The 26,637-nt window shown below is 39.3% G+C and overlaps 1 protein-coding gene across 1 annotated transcript in view; it reads right to left on the bottom strand.

Moving 5' to 3' along the window:
• The window catches only part of RAB3GAP2 (RAB3 GTPase activating non-catalytic protein subunit 2), a 91,107-nt gene that overhangs the window by 39,797 nt on the left and 24,673 nt on the right, over positions 1–26,637 (bottom strand). Inside the window, exons 3-9 of the mRNA XM_082612080.1 lie at positions 16,994–17,117; positions 16,043–16,124; positions 13,712–13,759; positions 13,560–13,635; positions 13,137–13,238; positions 8,332–8,431; positions 5,711–5,809 (exon numbers count right to left, since the gene is read on the bottom strand). Of these exons, the coding sequence (XP_082468206.1) occupies positions 5,711–5,809; positions 8,332–8,431; positions 13,137–13,238; positions 13,560–13,635; positions 13,712–13,759; positions 16,043–16,124; positions 16,994–17,117 (631 nt within the window). The remainder of the gene's footprint in view (positions 1–5,710; positions 5,810–8,331; positions 8,432–13,136; positions 13,239–13,559; positions 13,636–13,711; positions 13,760–16,042; positions 16,125–16,993; positions 17,118–26,637) is intronic.

Raw genomic sequence — 26,637 nt, 5'->3', positions numbered from 1 at the left:
TACATATATCCACTCTTTTTCAGATTCTTTCCCCATCTAGGTCATTACAGAGTATGGAATAGAGTTCCCTGTGCTATACAGTAGGTCCTGATTAGTTATCGATTTTATACATGGTTGTGTGTATATGTCAGTCCCAATCTCCTCATTTATCCCTCCCCCTCCTCCCTGCCACGCTCCGGTAACCATAAGTTTGTTTTTCACACCTGTGACTCTTTTTTTTTTGTAAATAAGTTCATTTGTACCATTTTTTTAGATTCTACATATAAGCGATATCATATGATATTTGTCTTTGACTTACTTACTCAGTAAGGTCATCCACTTTCAGTGCCACCCCTTGCATCCTGTCACTATCAACTATATATTTTTTGAAACTTTGATTTTAAGCATACCACCTTCTGACCACCACCTCTTAGCTTTCCATCTTAACTACTCTAGTAATCCCCTGTAATAATTCTACACGTCATTAAGAGTTTCAGTACATTACTCCTACCGTTTTCACACTATTTATCCAGTAACTCATGTGATCACTTCGCTTCTTACCTGGTTCTGATTTGTGTTCCATCACAATCACTCTCTTGCACGACTCCCCTGTCCCCCTCTTCCTCCACGTACTCACCCGGCTCAATCTCACCCTTGGTTGACCTAAACTTTCTGCATTCTCTGCTGTCTGCACCAAAAGAGCTGATCATTGTCAGAGAAGAACGATACACCTGAGTTTTAGCGTAAGGACCACAAACAAATGGGCGTACAACACCAGCCCCAAATCCTACTGTCTTTCTCTGCCCCTCTACCCTCCCATGCCCAAATCTCTTGAAATCTATTCACAGAAGAAACCAGACTGTTGGACACTAATTTCCTACAGTCTAGATTTTGCTGACTGCATCCCTGTGGTATTATTTAACATTCTCTCCTGCTCTCTATATTGTGGCAAATTGGTGGGCTCTAGAGGACTGTTGTCTTTTGATTCACCAATTTTAGCATTATTTTTCATTGATTTAAGGTAAATGAAGACATAGCACATATACAGCCCCTCTTTTTCCTCCTATATTCTTCCAATATAACCATATCTCAATTTTTAAATTAAATTCACACTCTGTTCTCATTATAAAGAACTCACTGCTGAGACAAGTTGCCTACTGTAATGACACTGCCTTAGATGTGAATTTTTCTTTTCTGGATTTATTACTACCTTGTCATTTAGGGTTTTCCCTGAACAACTGAGGCCTTTCCACACTTTCAAACACCTTACAGTTCTTCTTAATATAAATTTCCATAAAGTCAAACTCACTGGATAATTTTCTAGGTCTATTATACTGGCTAAAGAAGGCCTCTTTGACAAAATGATATTTGAACAGACACCTGAACGAAGTGAGAGAGAGAGCCATGTGACTAGCTGGGTAAAACCTTCCAAGCAGAAAGGGCAACAATTACAAAGACTCCAAAGTGGGAGGATGCTTGGTGTATTTGAGGATCAGTAAGGAGATCAGCGTGGTGGAACAGGGCGGTGAGGAGGGGAGAGTTCTACAGGAGATGAAGTCAAAAGGTACCATAAACCAGACAATGTCAGGCCTTGGATGCCACCGTAAGGCCGTTGGGTTTTATCAGGATTAAGATGGGAAGCCACTATAAGGTTGTGAGCAGAGAAGTGACAAAAATATGACTTATATTTCAAAAGGATCACGTTAGCTGCTAAGTGGTGAACAGATTTTAGAGATCAGAGAAAGGAAGCAGAAAGACCAGTTAAGATTTTTTTCTCCTCAATAGTTCAGGCAGGAGACAATGGTGGCATGGACTACTGTGCTGCCAACAGTGGAGAAGAGACTCGGTCAGATTCAGGATCTACTGTGGGGGTAGGAGAGACGAAGGTGGACTGGATGAGGAGCGTGAGAAAAGGAGAACAGTCAAGGACGCCTCAAAAGCTTTTGGTGTGGGCGAAAGCAGACGAAGACGAGAGAGAAGAACGAAGGAGGACCAAGTGTGAGGAGAGGAAATCAAGAATTCTGTTTGGGATCTGTTAAGTTTGGATACCCGGGGGAAATGTTCAGTAGTTGGAAAATGAGGAAGAAGTTTAGTGAAGAGGTCAGGACTGGAGTCAAAATGGAGATGCTGTGAGTTGATTTCCTGTTCTTATGTTTCTGAGTTTTGAAAGTAGGGGGTGGAAATATTTATTCTTAAACGTACCCCAATCTGGCTTTCATCCTCGCCATTCCACTTAAAACTTCTCAGATCAGAGTCAATGAAGAGGTAGCTCTATGTTGTCAAATCCAATGGACCTTCTCCTTTCTTGAATTCTATGACGCATTCCACAGTTAACCATTCCCTCCCAAATTTATATGGATAATCGGGACCTCTCTCCTGACCTTATGACTCGTATATCCAACTGTCTACTTGGCATCACCATTTCAATGTCTGATTGTGTCAGAAGTTAACCTGTAAAAAACACAACTCTCCACCTGTCCACTCAAATCTCTGCCTTCTATGCACATTTCAGCCATAGCCTGATCATCCAATCAGCTGCTTAAACTTAAAAGCTAAGAAGTCTTTGACTATTTTCCTTTTCTCGTTTCTAATACCCATCCCTTAGCAAGTGCAAATACATCTCCAACCTGTCTACTTCTCTCTAGCACCACTGCTTCCTCCCTAGACAAAGTCCTCATTCTCTCTTATTGCAACAAACTCCTTGCTGGTCTTCTCTGTATTCTGTAAGCCTCTCTCTAAAGAGTAGTCAGAGGGATATTTTTAAATATCCCCTACTTAGACTCCATCAATGACGTCCGCTGCATTTAGAATAAAACCCGTACTCCTCACACCTATGTGAGCTGACCCCGGTCTACATCTCCAACCTTACCTGGTCCCATTTCCCCCTCACTGTACAATCAAGTCACATCAACCTCCCTTCTGTTTCTTTAAGCCTCCAGTCTTCCATCTCCCCCCACCCCGGGCCTCTATCTCGGCTTCTTCCCATCCTGCATGTCTCAGGAGAGGCCTCTGCTCACCAGTCTACCCAGAGTCCCCTCTTCCTTTACTTCTGTCATAACCCTCTGCTTATTTTCGTCATGATGCTTACTAACATTTTGTCATTACCCTATTTATTCATTTGGTTTAATTGTTTATTTTTTGTCTCCCCATCACCAGGACGTACGCTTCATCAGGGCAGGGGTACTGCCAGCCTTGTATTTCTAGCACCAATATTAGTGCCAGGGGATGTAACAGGTATTCATTCATTTCTTTGTTGAATGAATTAGTCAGACCTCTACATAAAGATGCACACAGAATAAAGCCCATGGCACCTTTTCTTTTTTCATTTTGTAGGCTGGGAGATAAATGAATAGAATAATAGTTTCTATCCAATCATTTCTCCTAGCCTGTCTCAATGTTCCAAAGTTTAATTAACAGAACAGGGAAGTCGCCCTGAACTGAACTCAACACTTTGGAATTTCGCACATTTTTATGTTAGCAAAAAGTAAAGACAAACGAATGTCTACCAACAAGGTGCTTATTACAGATTATAGGCAGACCTCGGAAATATTGCAGGTTCGATTCCAGACCACTGAAATAAAGGAAATATCACAGCAAAGTGAGTCAATGAATATTCTGGTTTCCCAGTGCAAGTAAAAATTATGGTTACACTATACTGTAGTCTGTTAAGTGTGCAATAGTATGATGTCTAAAAAAACAACATACTTACCTTAATTTAAAAATACTTTATTGCTAAAAATTGCTAACCATCATCTGAGCCTTCAGCGACTCGTGATCTTTTTGCTGGTAGAGGGGTTGAAATATTTCAAGAATTACCAAAATATGACACAGAGACACGAAGTGAGCAAATCCTTTTGGAAAAATGGCACCAACAGACCTGCTCAATACAGGGTTTGTAAAAAAGCAGTATCTGTGACACGCAATAAAGCAAAGCAAAACAAAACAAGGTCTACCTGTATTCTGTACCAGAAATGCAACAATACACAAAGATATGCGTGTCAGGTATCTTCTGTTCCCCCCCTCTGGATTCACACTCCTTCCTTCTCTCCCTGCTGGCCCCAAGGAGCCAGTGTGTGCATATTATTAGCCCAGACTTCAAGTTGGGTTCAGACAATGGGAAGTCTCACCAGGACATCAAAGACAGAAAGGAGAACGAAGACAGGATACCTATTTCCTTGTGACCACTGGCCAAAAGCCATCCTGCTCTGAAGGCGCTGATTCTACTCATTATCTCCAATGAGCAGAATTTAGGCCTAGGAGTGGTTAACAGCTGCACTGCTAATCAGCCCGCAAGACGCTGTACTATCCTTTGTGGTTCTCCTATACCACATCTGTATAAGTAGTTTCTCTGCAAATAAAACCTCTTTCAATTATCCTATTTCAAGGATGCCATCTGTCTTCTACTAGGACTCTGAGAAAATGTATACTTAGCAAAACTTTTGTGGAAGCCTCTTTGTAATACGCCGATTGGAAAAGGGCTACAACGTAGTTGTCGTGACAGAACCCTTTTAATGAAGATATATCTCTGCATAACCATACTCATATTACACTTGCACTTACACACGTCGGTGAGGAGGTTTCCCACAAAGCCAATGCTGAGTATCTCTAGACTGTAGGATTTACAGTCCTTTTTCCTTTGTATTTTTGTGTACTATTTGCAAATTTTAACAAGCATATACTATACTATTAAACAGAAAAAAACAGGTATATATTTTTAAATAGCATTCCCTTCTTCTCCACACCCATTTCTACTCTTAATTTAGATGCCCATTACTTCTTACCAAGATTATTATAGCTTCCTTTACTGCACCTAGTTTCTAGTCTGGACCCCTACATTGCAACCCCTAAACTTCCACCAAAGTGATTTTTCCAACAGGCTAAGTGATAATACCATCCTCTTGTTCAGAATTCTTCAGTGACTCTCAACGTGGCGAGGAGAAAGATATAAGTTCCTCCCGTAGTATACCAGCCCTTCAGAACCTGACTCCTAGTTACAGACTGGCCTCGCTTGGGCCAGTCTTCATTGTCTTTCCTGCACTCAAGGCACTAATACCTGTTGGCTGGAGCGCCTCACCCACACTTGTTCTCTTGGTCAAGTCCTACTCAGTTTTTCCGCCTCAGATTGAAGTCAACCTCCTGTTCCCTGATTCCCTTGGTGCCGGGGGCTTCTCCTCTGCTCCCACTACAGCCGGTCCCCTTGTCTACTATGACACCCACCATGCTGTGGCACCGTATTGTTTTCACATGTTTCTCCCAACTAGCCTCATGCTTCCTGACAGCAGAGACCCACACCTTTCCACCTCTGCATTCCCGATAACCTAAGACAGTATGCCTTCAAATACTGGCGGCAAGAAAAAATCTGCTTTTCTCTATATTGTGCTGGTCTACAAGTTACATTTGTAGAAGACTGATCTATCTGGTAATTATATGAATTAAACCCATCTGTATAAAAATAAGTCAAATAGTGAGTGACTTAAAACTGGACAGTACTGCTGCTGAGGGCATAATTGCTAAAACTGCTACCATTTCGTAAAGACATTAACCTCTGATAACCTCTAAGTCTGAACTACCTTCCAAATGTCTCACTAAAGACAATGCATATTCTTTTCACATAAGAATAAATCTACATGTCCGATAAATGAGATACTTCAATCAAAAAGTATAAGAAGTATTGTTAAAAAAAAAAGGATAAGAAGTCAATTCCAAAAGAATTGGAACTAGTCATGCTTACCAATACTAGCATGATCGATAACTGTATCGATATCCTGTAGACCCCATTTCTTATAAGCTAACGGTGGTGGCTGTATGTTCTCATTGCCTGACGCTGCAGCTGTCAAAGATAAAAAGTAGACAATCCAAACTTAAATATAATGGAGAAAATGAAGTTTTACCAAAAAATCATCAAGAATAACTTGATTATTCTAAAATTTCAACTAAAAATAATGAGGCAAAGTAATGTAAACTACGCACACAGTGAGGTTTATTCACACCAATGCAACGCACATAAAACGCAAACATTAAAAGACTAAGTTGGCTGTCATAAGACATTTTGGAACACTCAAGGAATTGGAGAAGACTATTAAAAATTCTAGACTACCACTAAAAATCAAGGTGAACTCAAACTGCAGTAGAAGCCAAGTAACTAATTTCTCCCCCTTGAGTAAGACAGTGGATAAAATCCTGGGAACAGCAACCAGTGCCTTAGCGAAACCTGACGATATGCCCAGCAAAGGACACATAATAGAAGGGTCTTGAATGCAAGTCACTGAGGCCAGGCTTGACAGAAAGATATGCTAACAGAGATAGCACTGCCAGAAAAATGAATGCAATGCTGATCACTGGCCTCAGCATTTCCACCTAGGGAGTGAATAAGGAAAAGAAAAGCAACAGTTCCAGCTCTTGCCATAGGTTCATGCCTGAGGCCCCCAGTCATCAGTACATTCTCATGCTACATACTAGAAAATGGCTGGATTCTGGTTGTTTATTCTGGAAGTAGAAGTACTCTGATAAAGGAAAAAGGTAATCCTCCTAGCACTTCAGATTTGAGAGTAAGGCCAAGAAGAGAGTTTTCCTATATTGTGAAATAAAAGTCACAAGTCTGCAGCTAAGTAATCAGAATTATTTTTAGAGCAACTTAAAATAAATAAGAGGGCACAAAGTGGCTTCCTTCCTTCCTTCCTAGGAGATGAAATGGCTTTATGGACTCATACATAACAAAATAAATGGAAATTCAAAAATAGTAAAAGTGAAATGGCTGACGATACCAATTAAAACACAATTGTCTATTTCTAGTTTATTTTATGGACAGAATTTTTATCTACAGAAAATGGCCAGTCTCTTTGGGCACATACATTTATGGTAACTATTATGTCTCCAAGATAACAAAGATATTGAAACTTATGGTGGGCTAAGTTTAAATAATTTAAAAGATTATGAAAATAGGTATAAAAATTCAAACAAATTTTGACTTTACAGAAAAGCATGCACTATTAAAGAGAAATATAACCAAGAATGTTACAATCTGCTAAAAAGACAGTGAAAATTTTTCTATTGCAATGTAAGATGCTGCATTCTTGGGCTTCCCTGGTGGCGCAGTGGTTCAGAGTCCGCCTGCCGATGCAGGGGACACAGGTTCGTGCCCCGGTCTGGGAAGATTCCACATGCCGCGGAGCGGCTGGGCCCGTGAGCCATGGCCGCTGAGCCTGCGCGTCCGGAGCCAGTGCTCCACAATGGGAGAGGCCACAACAGTGAGAGGCCCGTGTACCGCAAAAAAAAAAAAAAAAAAAAAAAGATGCTGCATACTTTCCTTAGAAGAAATTGTTTCTTTTGTGTCTTATAGTTTAGTTCTGGATTTATGAACAATCTTTATGAATTAGATAACACATCTTAATTAAACTCTTCTTTCAGGGAGCTGTCTAAATCATTTAAGAGTTAAACTTCGTTTGCTCTTTTTAGGACCATTGGGCTCCTTTATCCAAGCCCAGAAGAAAATGGGGAAAGTCAGCAGCAACACTGGTATTTTCATTGCCTTTAAGGCTTTTTGTTCCCATGATTTTAACATCTCTAAAACTGGAATCTTAAAATCGATGGTGTGACTCTCTCTCACTGGCAGCATTTTGACTTCTTAATGACACAGAAAATAATAGTGCACCTTATAATCAATGGCATCTTGAATTTGATGAAAACCAATACCCTCTTCTAAAGACATAATAGCGTCAGAGTGTAAACTATGGGTAGTAAAGATGAAGAATTCTTGATTATTTGTGCACTTTTCATGCCAAAGTCTGGAAATGATGTAGCTGCCTATGTAGACTATATTTAGGTCTCTAACTTTTCTCTGTTCAGAAGTATTTCAAGTTAGCGAAAAGCAGCTGATGTTGACTTCCTAGTGGGTTCTGCCTACTGTGAGGGAAATGCCCCCTGCAAACTTTACGCTATTTTTATCCTCAGTGAGAATGGAAACAACGTAGAATCACAAGATTTTAGTGTGCTGGCCCAAATAGCTGCCCATCTAGTGAGAAATCTGGTTTCTCAGCTAGATGCAACTAAATTCTCCACCCCAATGTTGAATCTCTCTCTTAACTGGCCAAGACATATTGCTGAATCAGTAAATAAAGCCTGCAGTTCAACTGGCAACATGTAAAGAGAGGTGATGTTCTAGTCCTCGCCTCTATCTTACTAAGCAATCTACCCAACAATGCACTCCCATTTCTACAGTAACCGTTTTTATTTTTCCTTTAAATCTAGTTCAGAAGGCCTTTTTAATTTAGAAGACGTATTTAATTCTCTAAGTAGATTACGTTAAATGAGACAAACATCACCAGAGGTTAGCTATTTCTTGCCCAAAATTACCTTTTGCCACCTGATTTCGACAAGCACGAAGAGACTGAAAAAGGCTGAATCCGTCAATAGTCACGATGGCAGCTGGATATAAGATACTCAACTCTTCATTCTATTAAAGGAGTAAGAAAGAAGAAAATAATAAATTGTCATTATTGCCAAATAAGCATATCTATTTTTCTATTATAGCTGAATGTCATTATTAATGTAAAATTAAAAAATACTATAACTAAACAACTGTCAAACACCCAACACACAAAACAATATCAGGCAGAGAAATAGTAAAAATAGACAATTTCAGAATGCCTTTTGGCCAAGGACTTAACATTCTTCTCAAATATGAGCCTTTGTACATGGTGAATAATGTTTTCAGGAGAGATGGTGGGAGTAACCAAAAAAAGTACAAGTTTCATAAAAATGAAATATAGTCACTGTATGGATAAAAACAACACATAAAAGTAAAAAGAAGAGAAAAAGGAAACTCACCTGAAATCCCAGACATATATCAGTATATAGTGTCACATATAATCTCCCACACTTTTGTATGAGACTATACCATATAACATATTTTTGGTATTCTAAAACTACTCTATAACACGTTTTTCATTACTCAAAAATATATCAATTATATTCTTCCATTTCAATAAGCGAGCGAATCATTTCTTGTTGTGGAGATGCTGTATTTCATTGTATGAACCAGAATTCAGTTAACCAGTTCTTACTGATGGACATTTAGTTTGGCCTCCTGCTTCTCTGCCTTTGCTCTCCACCACCCATGCTCCACAGACAGCATGATCTTCCTGAGACTCAGCAGACTGAACCACTCTCCTGATTAAATCTCTCCAATGGCTCCCTTCTGCACTTAGAATAAACCTGAACTCTAACCATGCTACAAGACATGGCCCCTGTCTCTAACCTCATCTCACCTCTCTCCCCTGGCTCCTTGAACACGAAGGCCATTATCACCTCAGTACTTTCCGTGTGCCTGGACCTTCACCTCCCAGGTCTTTGCCTGCCTAATTCTTCTGATCGTTCAGGTCTCGGCTCAAATGTAGTTGCTCTGAGAGGCTACTCCTGAGCCTCTGTCTCAAACATCATCTCCATTCCCTTGTCTCAGTATACTCTCATCAACATGATTACTTCCCTCACGGCACCTATCAGAGGCTGGAATCATCTTGGAATCCTTAGTTATTCATTGCTGGTTTCCCTCCACCATCCCCAAACTGCAGGTCCCACGAAAGCAGAAACTTTGCATGTCTGGTTCACCAATGGATTCTCAGTGGTTAGAACTGGGCACATAACAGGCAGTAAATAAATATTTGTGAAGGAATTAAATATTTTCATTATTATAAACATCACTGCAATAAACATTCTTCTGGATATATCTTTGCACATCACTTTGATGTAAATTCCTTCAAGGGGGTCTGTTGGGTCATAGGGTGTTCACGATTTTCATTTGTGTTATTAAACTGTCTCAACAAAGTACCTATCAATTTTTACTTCTATCAACAATACATGACAGTGTCTGTTTTTCCATATTGTCACCAACTTTTGTTAATCTTCATCTTTGCCAATCTGAAAGGTGAAAAATTATCCAAATGTAGTTGCTTATAGTCCTCAGATTGTTAATAAGGTTCAAAATTTTATCATATGCTTTAGACCAATTATATTTCTTCTTTTGAGAATTGCCTTGCCCCTTTTTCTACTGGACTGTTGGGGTGTTTCCTTTTTTTTTTTTCTTGAGGTACGCGGGCCTCTCACCGTTGTGGCCTCTCCCGTTGTGGAGCACAGGCTCCGGACGCGCAGGCTCAGCGGCCATGGCTCACGGGCCCAGCCGCTCCGCGGCATGTGGGATCTTCCCGGACCGGGGCACGAACCCGTGTCCCCTGCATCGGCAGGTGGACTCTCAACCACTGCTTCACCAGGGAAGCCAGGGTGTTTCCATTTTTAAAAGACATTTGTGGGCCACAAGGGGTGGGAAGCAGGGGACGAGGGAGCTGGGGTGTGGGCTCACATAACAAGTTCACAAGGCTACGCTTACAAAGTCCACTGAGCGTGGCAGCGGGGAGAGAGCCCCTGACTCGGAGGAACTAATCACCAGCTCGTCAGTTATCTCCAAAACGAGACCGCCTTCCTTAAGAAGACACTCATACAAACACCAGTGGTCCAACAGCTGCAGAAATTATGCTAAATGACAGAGATCTTTATGCAGAAACCACGGAAGAAGTTTCTTTGACACTCCAGAAAAACATCTGGAATCTTCTCCTGCAATGATCAGCCATCACACCTACTACACTCACTGCCCCCAGAACTGAATTACAGGAAATCTGCCCCTGTGATCTTTTTTTTTTTTTTTTTTTTTTTTTTTTTTTTTTTTTATTTATTTATTTATGGCTGTGTTGGGTCTTCGTTTCTGTGTGAGGGCTTCCTCTAGTTGCGGCAAGTGGGGGCCACTCCTCATCACGGTGCGCAGGCCTCTCATTATCGCGGCCTCTCCCGTTGCGGAGCACAGGCTCCAGACGCGCAGGCTCAGTAATTGTGGCTCACGGGGCTAGCTGCTCCGCGGCATGTGGGATCTTCCCAGACCAGGGCTCGAACCCATGTCCCCTGCATTGGCAGGCAGATTCTCAACCACTGCACCACCAGGGAAGCCCCTGCCCCTGTGATCTTTAATAGATCTAGGAGTATACTGAAGAAGCAGCAAATAGATATTTTTGATATATAAACTGATGTATCAGATCCAGAGATGCTGTGTAGAATACAGGGTAACGACAAAGGCTTCTCTCCGCATGTTTAATAAGAGTTATTTTTCAACTAAAGGATTTTCTTGACTCACAAAAGCAAAGAGCAAACAAATATTTAAATGTGAGTTATATTTTCCCGCCAGCTCTAAAAAAAGATTATTATAAACATAACCAAGTTTAAAGTGTTTAAAGAACCTTCATCTTCCAGAGAATTTGTAAAAAAAAAAAAATGGGAAATGGCTCTCAAGACATAGCCTCAATAAACAGATTATTTTCTTGGATTTCCAACAGCTTCTTCCTTGTTTCCTTCAATAGTTCCATGTTCTCCTGTCTCCTTACGATGAATATTATAAGACTTAAGTATTCAGGCTTCAGTTTTATTTTCCTATAACCTTTATGCAGAAGAATTCATTCATTATCTATTCAACCATCGTCTTCAATCTAGTCTTTGTGTCTATATGGTAGTTCTGTATCACTGCAGGCATGATGGTATTTTCATTTTATTTCCTACCATCACCTCAAACTCAACACGTCCAAAACCAAATTTAATAACCTCTGTTTACTGCCAAAGCAGTCCCCTCTTCCAGCTTTGTCAATGGCACACCTCAGGATGGAGATCTCGGAGCCAACTCATTTTTCTTTTTAAAATTCGACATCTCAATACGATAACCAGTCCTGTTAAATGTTCCTCCAAAATGATTTTTGGACTAGTCCTTTCTCTTTCCACAGCCATTGCAGTCCTGGCTCCCAGCACTGTACATCTATTACAGATAACTTAAAAAACCAGATAACTAGCCTCCCTGATTCCAGGCTCGCACAAGTCCAATTCACCCTGAAGAAAGAGTCCTTCAAGATCCCTTTGATTACATCACTTCCTTCTCATAAATCTTTAGTAGCTTCTAAATCTCCTGAATCAATTCTGATTTTCACTTGGCTTTCAAATGTATGAAAAATTTGGCCACTCAGCCTATTCAACGATTTCTCATTAGTTTCTAACATAGGTTTCTTTGTTGTCTCATACACAGTCCTATGTTTGAATCTTCCTTCATTTTTCTCCTGACTACCTAAATACTTTCCCTTCTTTTCTCACCAATTAAGTTCGATATCCATTTTCAAGGCTTAATTCAAACTTCACCCCCTCCATGAAATTTTCCTTTTTTGTCCCAGTCCTAATTGAGCTCCCTCTTCTCTAAACATGCACAGAAGTTATTCTGTTCATAAAAACTAGGAAATAATAAGGTATTGTTTAGTATTACTGGTTAACTCATTCATAGGTATTAATAGGTATTAGTCTAGTCTCTCTTACTAGTTAAGTTTCTTCTAGAGCTCCAGTCCATCTACGCACAATTTAAGTCCACATAGTCAAATGTGAAGATTTGTTTACTTCAAATCTTCTGGAAGCAGGACAGCAGAAAGAAAGAAGGCATATTATATAGTTTTGACAAGGTACCAAACAAGGTGTGCTGAGCAAGAGCGTGTCAGTTTATGTGGCTCTACAATGACTTTTTGACTGTGAGACAATGAAAATCTCACACAGCACCAGGAAGAAGTGAAAACTGTGGAGAGCCTTAGACACTCAACAGTATTGTTTTCTCTATCAAAATCTTCAATGAATATAAAATATTTTCCACAATAAATAAAAACTTAATAACCCCGTTTCTGAGAAATAGGTTAGTGCAATGTGGTAGCACTCTTACTAATACAGCTAGAACTTTTTTCTTTTACTCTCTACATAATTTTGGTACCTAAGTTCAAATTAAAAAGATATAAAGTTACAAAATACCATTTTGTACCTCAAGTCACTATTAAGTTCTAAAAATGAGAAAACTTTTTGTCTTCTGACTTAAGTGTTTTATTTCATTCTAGAGCAAAGCATACAATATTTCATTAAGTAAGTGAAAGCAAGACTGGTATTCTTTACTCAGCTATGAGTAGCTTATATTTCTATTTAGAATATGACAGCGCAGCTAACTGTGCCACACGAAGATGCTTAAAGTTTCCACCCAATGAAAGAGGGAAGAAACGACTTCAAAGTAAAGCCACTACTACTCTGGACACAATCTCTTATGCTACCTGCTCCGTCACGCCGGGATGTCGTGGGATTTCATAGGTCCTGCACTTGAGCTGTAGCACTGGGTCCTCATTCAGGAGCTGTGACAGCAAGAGCACGCCACTCTAGGAGGAAGCACAGAGATAAGTCCTGCTGGTTTTCTTACCAATATACCGGAACAGGTACGGCCAGAGAGCATCATTCCCCCAACGGGCCTTCTGTGGATGCCTGGTAGTCTGTTTGCAGAATATGGTTTCTCTTCTCTATAGCTCCTACTGGAACTTTCTACCACCACTGCTCCCCCTGTTCCAGCCTCCACCCCATAAAGTATCAAATACACAGTCCCAAGGGGCAGGTGGTCATGAGTCGCAAGTGAGTGTGATGGGTGTGGGTTACCAGGTGCTCCAGTCAGCTGGTATCTCGGAACCGCACAGCACTCAACTCACCTCTGTGTAGAAGCGTACGTAACCCGAAGTAAAGCCCACCACAATGCAGGTCCAGTCTGGTCGTCCAGTGGAACTCCTGTTACAAACAAAAGTGACGATCTTAATTGCTCATAAATCAAAGCAAAGAAAACAAATGACTCATTCATCCTTACCTCTTCTGGCTTGCTAGTGGGATACACAGAGCACTGGTTACACATTCCCTAAAAACAAAAACAAAAGCATATGCTTACCTAATGAAGTGGTCAATTACTTTGAAAGCTCTATAATGGGGTGTTAAAGGGCAATTAGTGGAAGACGAGCTCTGTGGATCACTTGTATCCAATGCCTACATAAAAAAACAGTAAAACTGGGCTTCCCTGATGGCGCAGTGGTTGAGAGTCTGCCTGCCAATGCACGGGACACGGGTTCGAGCCCTGGTCTGGGAAGATCCCACATGCCGCAGAGCAACTGGGCCCGTGAGCCACAACTACTGAGCCTGCGCATCTGGAGCCTGTGCTCCGCAACAAGAGAGGCCGCGATAGTGAGAGGCCCATGCACTGCGATGAAGTGGCCTCCGCTTGCCACAACTAGAGAAAGCCCTTGCACAGAAACGAAGACCCAACACAGCCATAAATAAATAAATAAAGCAAACTGTCAACAAGTAAAAATAAATAAACACTACAAAAGAAAAAAAAATGGTGGAACAACTGGAAATCTATAAAATCTATAAAAAAACAAACAAAAAAAAACCCCAGTAAAACTCCCCCCATAAGTAGGGTCATAAAATCCATTCACATAAAAGGTAATGTCACATTCACTTGTAGTTAATAAAAAACAGTGTTTTTCACTCTGTATTGTCGTGAAAAGCACAGAAGTAAAGAAAGCACACCTTTACTGTACATGACTGATTATACACAAAACTGAGAAAACATCAAATGATCACCAAGCAGTCATTTCCTACTGTTCCCCTCTCCTCCGCATCAGCTAAGGGCAGAGGGTGGGAGGAACTGGCAATCACATTACAGGCAAGCTGCATTTCTGCTGAGTACGTTAATCTAGAGACTTACTGTATTTCAATTGGCTGGCTTCTTCTTTTATATTTTCCAGAAATTGCTCCTGATGACCTATTTCTACGCACCTGCTAGGCTGGATGGTCCCTAAAAGATTTTTTTTTTCTGCCACATAGACTTGAAAAATTTGTCTCGCACTCAGAGACAAGCCTCAAAATTAAAATAACTCCTACTGACTTTTATTTAACCTGTAAAACCTCAGGACCATCACCAGCTTATTCAACAAAATATAAATCCTCTTCCACATACATCAAAACAGATAATCACCAAACAAAATTAACCTTTTTGTTTGTTTGTTGTCTCTAAAGTAATTGAACCATTACGTTTGCTCTGCATTTCGGACAGAAATTAAATGTCTTCAAAATGCTTAGACTAAATGACTTAAGGAGAAATATTATTTATTTTGATTAAAGTAGAAAACAATTCATTGAGTATCTACAGAGTGTCAGGCATGTACTATGGATTTCTACTTGGTTGTCTTTATCTGAATTCAAAGTCTGAAGAATCTTATTCATTCCGGCCAGGTAACTTTCAGTCATAAAAATTTAACTGAAAACAGGTTTTGGCTGCAGGTTCCAGGCTAGCGGCTCCATCATGGAACCACGCTAGAGATCTTGTTTTAAAACTCTTACTGGGACTTCCCTGGTGGCACAGTGGTTAAGAATCCGCCTGCCAATGCAGGGGACACAGGTTCAAGCCCTGGTCTGGGAAGATCCCACATTCCGCGGAGCAACTAAGCCTGTGTGCCACAACTAAACAGCCTACGTTCTAGAGCCCACGAGCCACAACTACTGAGTCCACGTGCCACAACTACTGAAGCCCGCACACCCAGAGCCCGTGCTCCACAACAAGAGAAGCCATCACAATGAGTAGCCCCCGCTCTCCGCAACTAGAGAAAGCTCACACGCAGCAACGAAGACCCAACGCACCCAAAAATAAATAAATAAAAGTAAATTAAAAACAAAAAAAACCCCTCTTACTGGATCAGTAGGAAACTTGAATTTACCAGCTTGCATTTCTGAAGTATTTATGAGTTTTAAGAATTAATGTAGCACTGTCCCCTTTAAGTACGAGCCCAATGCTGGCAAAGCAGAGAAGACAAGGGCTGCCCTTGACTTTTTAGCTGAATAAAATTAATGAAGAGCTGAGGAAAAGACAAAATGTAGACAGGATGTTACGGGATTCTCTCTGAATTCTCCTTTAAATTCTCTCCAAACAGGAGGTCTTTTTTTTTTTTTTTTAAAGTAATCACATGGGTAATAAAATTAAAATTTACTGGCCAAATCATGCTCTACAACTTCTAAAGCTGCAAATAATATACATTTACTAAACATTCCAAACAATGAAGCTTCTTAATAGATTCACATACAAGTCAAACAATTTCACATATACATTTAACACACAGAGAGACAAAAAAAATGAACTGGTACCTACCCTTCTTCGACACTTAAAGAACCACTCCAACCAACAGCAAACTGCATTTCTTCCTTCCCTTTATCACTATGTTTCCATTTTGCTGAGAAAAAATTAAGTTATCACACAAAATAACTTAACTATAGTACACTAAAACAGAATTTATAAATTTCACTCTTTCTCTTTAGAATGATGAGTACAGAATTGAATAGTTCTATATTAACTGATTTAGGTCTTTTCCTAGGTAAATATACGATAATGTTTAAAATTTTTATAAGCTTTTTATAAAACTCTCTCTTTAGTCTCTTTCCTCCAATTCAATCCATATAATAAAGTTATTAATTCTTATGTACCACCCCACCTTTCTTATTTATAAAACTACTTTTTATCTTTAGTTGGCAGAGAAAATTTTTCTATTAGATTTATGCTACTGGAAGGCAAATCTGCTTTATAAGACCATTCCATATCCATTTAATATAAGATCTTATTTTGATCAGTGAGGTTTTCCACATTCTATATATACCCAAACTTTAAATTTAATCTTCAACAAAAATTATAAGCTGAAAAATTATGCCCCAAACAGGAAACTACAGCACTGTGAGTTTTCAAATTAGAGTTGAAAGTCACTTAACTCACACTATTACTAAGAAGCAGTCAGTGCCCTTTTTAGCTCTGACTGCCCCTTGCAAGAATTGGGCAATGCCCAGTATTGCCTCTGAAATGCCATAGAGAGACAGCTACAGTATCTGCAGCCAAGAAAGAAAAAGAGAGGAAAGAAACAGAAAAGAAAGGAAAAAGAAAGGGGAAAAGAGAGAGAGAAATAAAAAGAAAGAGAATAAAAAGTGTTATGTAACATATCAAACTATGGAATGCCACCATATAATGCATACGAGAGAAGTAAAACTTTTTCTTTCTACCTAATCCATTTTCTATTCTATGCATTAAAATAAATGAAAATAACAGAGTACTTACGCACTAGAAATACAGCTTTTTGCTCCCGAGCTATAACCATAAGATCATTGGTTGGAGATAAGGATAAAACACAGTCATGAAGCCAGGAAGTTTTTTGTGTTTTGCACGTATTTCCTTCTTCTTCCTGAGAATAAAACTACAATTACTTCCATGGAAAAATATCGAGAATAGTTCAACTCAGCATGTCCACCTTGAGAAGCAAGGGAGAAGAAAAAAGGAAAAAGAAACCTTCCCAATTCTTTTATAGTCTCGGTAATATTGCTTATCAAAACATGTCAAAGATGACCAAAAATATCCACTACAAGCAGATCTCAGTTCTGAATATTAATTGAAAATTTTTAAAATAAAACAGATAGCAAGACATTAAAAGAACCTCCCATAGGGATTATTCTAGGACTAATTTGGTACTAGGAAATTTAGTAAATAACCCTATTCGAGACAGATAGCTAGGGTATCTGCAGCTAGACAGCAAAGAAAACATTATCTGATGATTACGACCTGTAAAGTATGATAATTTGGACACATCTTTTTATGTAACCTGAAAGGTGTTCTCTTTTTTTAATTGAAAATGCATTCACTAAGTAGGTAAATTCCCATGGTTAAAAATCCACAGATCTAAAAAGGCCTTCTTTGCAAAGTCTCTCTGATATTCCTGTATTCCGGCCCTCCCTTTGTTCACTCCGGAGACAGCGGTGCGACCGGTTCTCGTACGTTATTTCCAGAGACAACACTCACATGGGCAAATACATTTAACTACCCCTTTCCCCCTTTTTCTGATACAAACGGTAGCATACTATATGCATACTTCTATATTTTACTTTCTTCTCTTAGCATGTACCTCAGACTTCATTCTACATGAAGTTTCTTAATTTTTTAAATGGCTGCATAGCATTCCATTGTATAGACACACCATAATTTAGTCAACCAGCACCCTACTGATGGACATTTGTGTTGTTTACTCTTTTGCTACTACAAACTATGCTACAATGAATAACGTTATACATCTGTCAGTTTATGTGGGAGTGTGTCAGCAAGGTAAGTTTCTAGAAGTGAAACTGTTGGGTCAAAGGGAATGTGTATTAGTAAATCTGCTAGATATCCCCAAAGTGTGCTCCACAGAAGTTGTGTTAGTTTATAATCTGACCCAGCAAGTTTTGAAAGTGCTTGCTTCCTCAGGGGCTCTTCAAATGATGCTTCAACTCTGACTGATCTTCGTCCAACTAACAGGTAAAAAGTAATATCTCAGTCTCTTGCGTTTCTCTTATGAGTGAGAATAGGCATTTTTTCATATGCTTAAGAGCCTTTTCTATGAACACTGTGTTCTTTCCTTTGCAGATCTCCTGCTGGATTGCTATTCTTTTTCTAGTTGATTTGTATATACTCTTTACATACAAGGAAAATGGTCCTTTGAACATAAGAGTTGTAAATAGTTTTTCCCAGTTCATGTCGTAGCTTATTTTTCTTCACGCAGAAGTTTTTTATGTAGCTAAATTATCAACCTACTATTCTCTTACAGCTTCTAGATTTTATGTCATGCGGACTCCTACCTCATGCAACCCTACCCGATAGCTTTTGGATTGAATTAATCAAGATGGGGGCAGGTAAGAGGGGGGAGGAGATGCAGCCTGCTTTCATAAAAAAAAAAATATATATATATATATACATATTTATGTTTTTTAAACTTGCAGTAAGCATGTATTACTAGCATAATGAAATTTAAAAGATTTTAAAAACAGAAAATCATCCTAATCAGAAATACTACGGTAGTATTTCTAAGAAAGATAAATTATTTCTTGCTGTGATACTATCAAAGAAATGTTTAAAATATAAATAAAATATGGGTTATAGGACATCTTCAGGAAAATCTCCAAGTAGGTCTGAAGCCTCTGGGATAGTCATGTGATTATTCTTCCTTCTCAATGGAACACTGAGGAATCGAATAGATTTGGAACTTCTTTCTTCTGCAAGGTATGCTAAAGAGGCTGCACCCACTCCCAAAAGATAATGAGAAGAGTAATACTGGCAAAATCCCAGTTTTGTTTTAGTAAAGCTCCATTTTTTAGGAATTTTGCTATCCAGTTTGCTGTTTTGTTGTGATTTGTTTTTTCAGTTTGCTCTTCTGAATGTGTATTTTTCTACATATAAACTAGGGAGAAAATGATCCCCTAAAGATGAAAGTTATGAGGTAAAAGTCAGTTGTAATTCATTTCTCCTGGACCCACAATTTCTGTCAGAGCATACAGTCTGTTTAGCCAGCACTCACCCAGGAGTCCTCACGGTGCCTCGGCTGTAAGCTGAGGGCATCACGACCCTACGGTTCCCTCCTCAGTAACTGAGACCCAATTATACCAACTCTGAGGCTCAGGATTTTTCAAATGATTGGAGTCTCCCCCCTTCAGTAAGAAGGCTAGAAGCAGGGCAAGTCATACAGGGATATAATTCAGGTATCGTGTTTGATAAGAAATTAGGAGCGTCTAAAACTCTTTGATTGGTCTCTTATCCTAAAATTTCCATCTCACTGCAATAAAAGAGAAATCCAAACAATGCTCCAGAAAAGGGATAATGCAGCTCTCATTTTGGCAAGTTCCACAAAAAATAACTTAAAAAAATAACTGAACATCTATACAAATGGGTTCTTCCTTTTATCACACTTCCAAAATTATGTACAAACAGTAAACTGTAAAAAGTCTGTAAAAGTTACTTTTCAACAAAGAACACTATTTCTGTGCTTCTATGCTGTTTTCAAAATAATGCCACTAATAAGGATGAGATCTGTATTCTTATGTTTGCTCAAAAGACAAAGAGTTTAAGAAATTCAAAGATGGAAGGCATTTAAAGACTAACTGGCCCAAACCTCATTTCATAATAAAGATAGCAGAGTCTTAGGGCAGTTAAGAGATGTGCTCCGGGCCACACAATCAGTGTCAGAGCCCAAAGGAGGGCTCTGCTCATCGTGGTGGGTACCTGCGACAGCTCTTTGAGAAGCCTGGCTCCCCTTGGGATTTGACTCTAGTCTCAGTCAATGAAAGTCTTTCTCAAAAAGAACTTCCCTATTACTTATCACTATATACCAGGCTAATCTTTCTGTGGTTCTGTGAACCGACTTAGAGCCATGAAGAACCATCCTTGAACATGGGAGCCAGCATATTCTTGAGGCGTTCCTTTGAGCATTCCTTTAGAAATACTCTTCCCTCTCTTTTCTGTCTGTCCATCTCAAGTTCCAGCTCCTATCACAATCCCATCCTCCTCTGACTTCTACCGTCTTTCGAACTTATTGCAGTGAAAACTCTTACTATTCTCTGTTTATGCTGGGAATACATTTCTCCCATGCTAGACTAGAAGCCTTCTACGCTTTCTATGACTCAACTCCACATGCAGCACAGCCCTAATGGCAAAAATGAGCAAATAAGAGCGTTCCAATTTCTCCTTACTTGTAGTCACAAGGATACTTGAATAACCTAATATTTATTCTTGCACATGAAACTGTACGACAATGAGCAATTGATTCAAAGTTAGTATCCTAAGTAACGTATCCTTAAGTAATAGCATCTTTAGTTATGTTTTTCCTTAAGTAATATTACGATTTAACATTTCAAGATTCTGGCTGACATATCCATGGCAGGTACAAGTTATATATAAAAAGGGACGGAGTACTACTCCCTTAGTTGGGCCTAGAACTCAATGTCAAATTATGATCATGCTCTGTCGGCCACCAACCCAGCAAATGGACTACAAGTGATCCCAGAGCAAACATGAATTTTGCCACATAAGTACTAACCAAGATAAAAGCACAAGAAACCGATATCACTTACATAGAAGCAAATTCAGAGACACTACTCCACAATGACTAGCTACATCCCTAACCCTGCTGAGCCATCTCATAAATGTACATTTTTAGTAGCATGAAACCAGAAAAAGCATCTTCACATGGACCAGCATTCCGGTTTCATCTCTTGATGGTGGGGGGGAAAGGGGGTGAAAACCAGTATCTTCTGTCATCCTTCACTGCATTTCCTTTTCTATGTCCTCTCTAACTCTCCATCTTTCCTTGTCACTGTGGGACTAAAAGCAGATCCCCCTAGTCTGTCGTGGCAAAGCTGGACGCGTACAAGCAGGAGTTCCATACACCAAAAACAGGTTAGGAAACGCTCACATGATTCTATTATACAGGCATACCTCAGAGATATTGTGGGTTTGGCTCCAGACCTCCACAATGAAGCAAATATCACAACAAAGTGAGTCACATGAATTTTTTGATTTCCCAGCACATATAAAAGTTATGTTTACACTATCCTGCAGTCTATGAAGTGTGTAATAATAGCATTACATCTTTAAAAATGTACATCCTGTAATTTTAAGATACTTTATTGATAAAAAATGCCAATCATCATCTCAGCCTTCAGCAAGTCATAATCTTTTTGCTGGTGGAGGGTTTGAAATAGTTCAAGAATTGCCAAAATGTGACAAAGAGACATGAAGTGGGCAAGCGTTGGAAAATGGCACCGATAAGTTATTTGAGGCAAGGTTACCACGAACCTTCAATTTGCAAAAAAAAAAAAAAAAAAAAAAGCTCTATCTGCAAAGTGCAATGAAATGGGGCGTGCTTGTAGTATATTATGTTATGCTATATTATTATATCATATCATCATTAGGATTTGACGTGTCATAAAATTCTAGAGCTAAAGCTTTAGTCTTGCCACTTGGGAACGATGCTAGCTTTTGTCACGAAATGCAAGGGTGCGTGCTCTGAATACGAGCTCGACAGCTCTTCTGATCCACAGCCACAGTGGGGTGGGCATGGGACGACCACCAGCTCCCAGTCACATGTAATTCCAAAGGCACAACATTCAGTGTATCAGGTTCAATAAGATAAAAAGCCACTAACGACACAACTAAAAACAAGTGATATCCTTAAAATTATACACAGTGGTAGATTTTTGTTATTTCTCCATGGGTTTAGCTATTTTGCCCCAAGCAGTGTAAATGTTATCAGAAAACCATAAAGCAAATTTACAAATTGACAACAACTGGCAGTGGAGGTGGGAGAAGTCTTACATGAATCAAATTTCTTTCAATAAGTCCTCAAAAAAGAAAAAAAAATCCCTTGGTACATCTGGGTGATGTACATCAACAATCAACATGCTACATACAAAGGCAAACAAAGAATAAAAGGATGGGAAAGTTCTATAATGTCTGTTGTTCTATAATGTCTGCTACTCTGTAACCAAGCAATTTGGTAGAAATCAGGCCGCAGTCACTTGAAATCTCCTCTCACCATAAGGAAATCCTTTGGCATCATCCTAGGCAGAGGACAGTGGGCCCGTCCAGGAGTGTTTGCCCCAGATGTGTGCTTGCGTTTGGCCACCTCACTCAACAGGAATGAGACAGAAATGACGGCAGTGATTTGGATGATGTGCACAGCAACATCTGCCAAACGCTTACTAAGTGCCAGACGCTGCGGTAAATGCTTTACACGTAAGTCTTACTTAATTCTCCCTGTCACTCTATAAAGAAGGTTCCATTACTACCCTCATTTTGAGATGGAGAAACAGAGACTGATCAAGGTAACTTCTCCACATCACACAGACGGAGCAGGGATTTGGACACAGGTATGTGGACACTGGCACTGGGGTTCAGTTGCCTGGGCAACCTCTGTGCTGCTCCCACACTGCACTGCCCTGGGAAGCTGGGCCCTATAAGAAAAACTGCCACAGCACCTTTAACTCTGCTCTGCTGCTGTGCATTCAGAATGAAGGGGGTGACGAGAAGCTCTACCCCGCTTCTAGACTAAAAGACGAGTGCCCCTCAATGATTAAAAAAGTAAACGGAGGAAAGAGGGCTGTAAAGGCCTAGTAAGAATGTGCCAGGAAGCCTCAGCACACATTCGTTGGCCAATAAGATGCCAGCTCATCACTGGTTTCTACCATAAGGGCATCTGCCTACCAATTAGATTTTTCTGAAAACCTCCCACACAATAATGGGGCCCACAGCCATGAACAAAACTCCCTTGAAGATAATGATCCTAAAATAATGCCATCCTCTGACAAGGTAGTTAATTTCACCAGCGGGGCATGATATTAAAAAAAAAAAAAAAAAAAAAACAGCATCACCAGGGACTACCATGGCTTTTCACAAAAGCCAGCACGTACCCAGTTACTAAAGGTAACATTAAATACATCCATTAGCCATAAAACACAGTCCCTGTTTCGGGGTGGGAAGAGAGAATGTATAATTTTATTTTAGTGTGGCCTAAACTTCAAGGATTTTTCTTTGCCTTGAGACTAGTAAAATTTTTTCTCAATCTGCACAAATAACAGAAACCACTGATGTGGGTTATGAAAAGGAATCTTTTCTAAACACTGGGGCTGTAACAAATATATATTCTAAAAATTTACTTCTTTTGATTTTAAGCCCACAAATTTGTCAAACGATTAGCCTTTCACAATGCAGCAGATGGTAAAACTGCAGTAATTTAACCAGCCTTTCAATTATAGCTGGCCACCATAGGGGCTGGTAAATTATCACTCGGTAAACATAGTGGCAAATGTTTTCTGGTGTATCAGCTACTGTGATGACTAGAGAACCACTGAAGTAGCCCACAGTAATTTTTCAAAGCTTTCAATTTTAGTTAATAAGTCCGTTGTTTGCAATTTTTACTGTCACTGTCATCGTGCTAACTTTCACAGGCATGTACACGTAACAGTGGTGCCAGCAAAATCCAGTATACGTAAGGGTCTGTCAGCATATTCACTGTAATTCTCAGTAGTTTACTACCTAAATCAAAGAAATAAACCAGTCAGTTACACTTTCTAAACAAAGAGACATAAGTGCTTCAGCAATTTTGAAACACAAAAAAGTAAATAATGCCATGTAAGTTATCCTTTTTTCTAGTCTACTATTAGCATATATAATACCCAATGCTTCTCAAACATTTTTTTAAGTAGCAAGACTTTTTATTCCTGACCAAATTTTATACAATATCTTAATATATGATACAGATAAAAGCAGAAATGAGGAAGCTACCTAGCACCTTTGCAGAGCCCTAGAGCTTTCTCTAACATGGCATGAAAAGTATTGGTCCCAGCCATTTTCCAGATCAGGGACTAAAATTCTCAAATGAAAGATCTTAAGGTCTTGTCAAAATTAAAATGAGGCAAGGCAAGAGCTCTAAATCTGGTTACAAATTTGATTACAGATAACCCAAAGGAAAAAAAAAATTACAAACACTATTAGTCACAAAATCTCCGACTTCAATCTCAATTTTTAAATTATTTTTCTTCCTAACCTTAGAGGAAGTTAATGATAATTCAGTTAACTCTTATAGTTTTATTTCAACTGTCAATTCAAGTAGGATTAATTCTGCTATTATTTATTTTTTAATTGTATATATAATGTGGCTCCATTTTTAGAGAATTTTCTGTGTGGCCCATTCATCCAACCACTCAACCAAATATGCCTACATTTATAACCTCTTAAAGTTAATAATGATGATTATCCGTAGGTGTTAGAAAGTTGATTATCTTACTCTTTTTATTTTTCTATAATACCTGAATTTTCGGTAATAAACGTGTCATTTTTACGAAACAAATTCATTACTCATAAAAAAATTCATTTCACAAATAATTACAATAAAACACCAAAACTAAAAAGCATACTTCTTTATTTTTGAAACAACTGTTTAATATTAAATACTAAAGCTATGTGCTCCCTAGGCACCATGGGATATAAGAAAGTACCAAACAATTCCTGCTCAAAAACTTTACTGTCTAGTTGGACAAATAAGACTAATAAACAAGAATCAATTAGCACCCAATATAAATCAAAATAGAGCTAATAGTTAAATTAAATGCTATGGACCTTAAATTGCTATTAGTGTCCACACACACACACACACACACACATGCGCGCACGCACACACACGACAACAGTACACATTCCTAAAAAATATTTGAGTGAAAAGCTTGAAAAGATGACAAACCTCACTCATAAATTTTAAAGTACAAATTAAAACACTGAAATGGCATTTCACACCATTCTGATTTTGCAAAGGTTAAAGTCTGATAATCTACTAGGGGCAAACAATTTCAAAAAGTACCTGAGAAAAGCAGGCCTCTGTAAGAAAACACATCCATCTCTCATAGTTCTGAGTTTCCCAATATTGATAAAACTATAGGTATAGAGAAATATTTCATTTCTTACAAAATAAATAGAGCACAATGGTAAAAAGCAATTACCTCAGAGATGTTTTCATTTCTGTGACACAGAGAGTAGGAGGCACTCTCACATACTGTGTCTGGAATACACACTGGGGCAGGCTTTGGGCAGCACCCTTCAACAATTTTTATTAAAATTTGAAATATGTACACTTTTTAACCTTAGCCATTCCACTTTTAGTTACTTATTCTAAAGGAAAAATAAGAATGGCTAACATTTATTGAGCACATACTATGTATGTTCCAGGTACTATTCTAAGTGCGTCTCATTTCATCCTCTTAATAATCCTATGATTTTAATCCTATAACTAATAATCCTGTTAGTCCCACTTTAGGCATGACGTAACTGGACTGAGAGAAGTTAGGTAACTTGCCCAAGGTTTAGCAGTCACTGAGTGGCAGAGTTAGGATAGAAATTCAGGCAGTCTGACTTTCATTCACGACACTACACACATGTGTAACCAAAGATGCACAGTAGATATAAAGATGATTACAGCATCTCCTGTGATAGAAAACAGAAAAGACAAAGAACAAACAAAAACAAAATGTCCCTCAACAGGGGTGTGGCTAAATAAATCATAGCATATCTATACAATGAAATAGTTAGTATTCCTTTACAAGAACTAGATGATTTATATATGCAGACACAGAAAAACCTCCATATGACATTAAATGGAAAAGACAAGAGGTAGAACAATATGTAAAAATGAAGCCTACATGGACTTTCAGGTAAAGAGAGAATTAAACAGATCAATTTTACTCTCACTTTCCCCAGCACTCTCAACCCCACTAGAAACGACAGTAGAAGAGTTTGTTTCAAGTACAGACAAAAAGAAGGAGAGGAGAAAAGCCACTAAAACTTGAGAGCTAGAAAGCAGATGGACAGGTGGTAACTGATTTTACAGTCCCTGGAAAACTAACTCCCACTAAAGTGGTGGCGAGGAAAGCTGAGAAGCAACCCCAGCTGCACTGCAAGATTGCCAACAGGCTTCGGAGTTGGGGCCAGCTCCCCCTGGGAGTGAGGGCAAAGATGTGGCTGAAGTCAGGAGGCTTGGTTGAAAGCAGGTCCCCAGATCCCTTCCCCCACCCCACACAGTCAGCCACTGTCCCTCCCTCCCTGGCAGAAGACCAGAGGCCCATCACCAAGCCAAAACCAACTGACAGAGCTACCCTGCAGGAATGCCTGAGGAGTCCAGACTTGAACTAAAGTTAACAACTATCAACAAGGGCAAGGAAAAGTGGCGGCTGACTACAGTGAGACTGAAAATAGGTCACTCTTAAATATTTAGGCATAAATAGTGCCACCGAGACTGAGCCCGGATACTGGTTGGTCTGTGGCCAAAGACCGGGGAACAGCTTACGCTCACCTTTGTTGGCTGGCAAACAATCCTTTAACTGCACTTTTCACACTAGCAAATCACTCCACCGGTA

The sequence above is a fragment of the Mesoplodon mirus genome (genome assembly GCF_964341445.2).
Source record: "Mesoplodon mirus genome assembly, chromosome: 3".
In the NCBI taxonomy this organism is placed as follows: Eukaryota; Metazoa; Chordata; class Mammalia; order Artiodactyla; family Ziphiidae; genus Mesoplodon; species Mesoplodon mirus.
The sequence above is the reverse complement of the archived record's forward strand: the minus strand, read 5'-3'. Positions and strand labels throughout refer to the sequence as shown.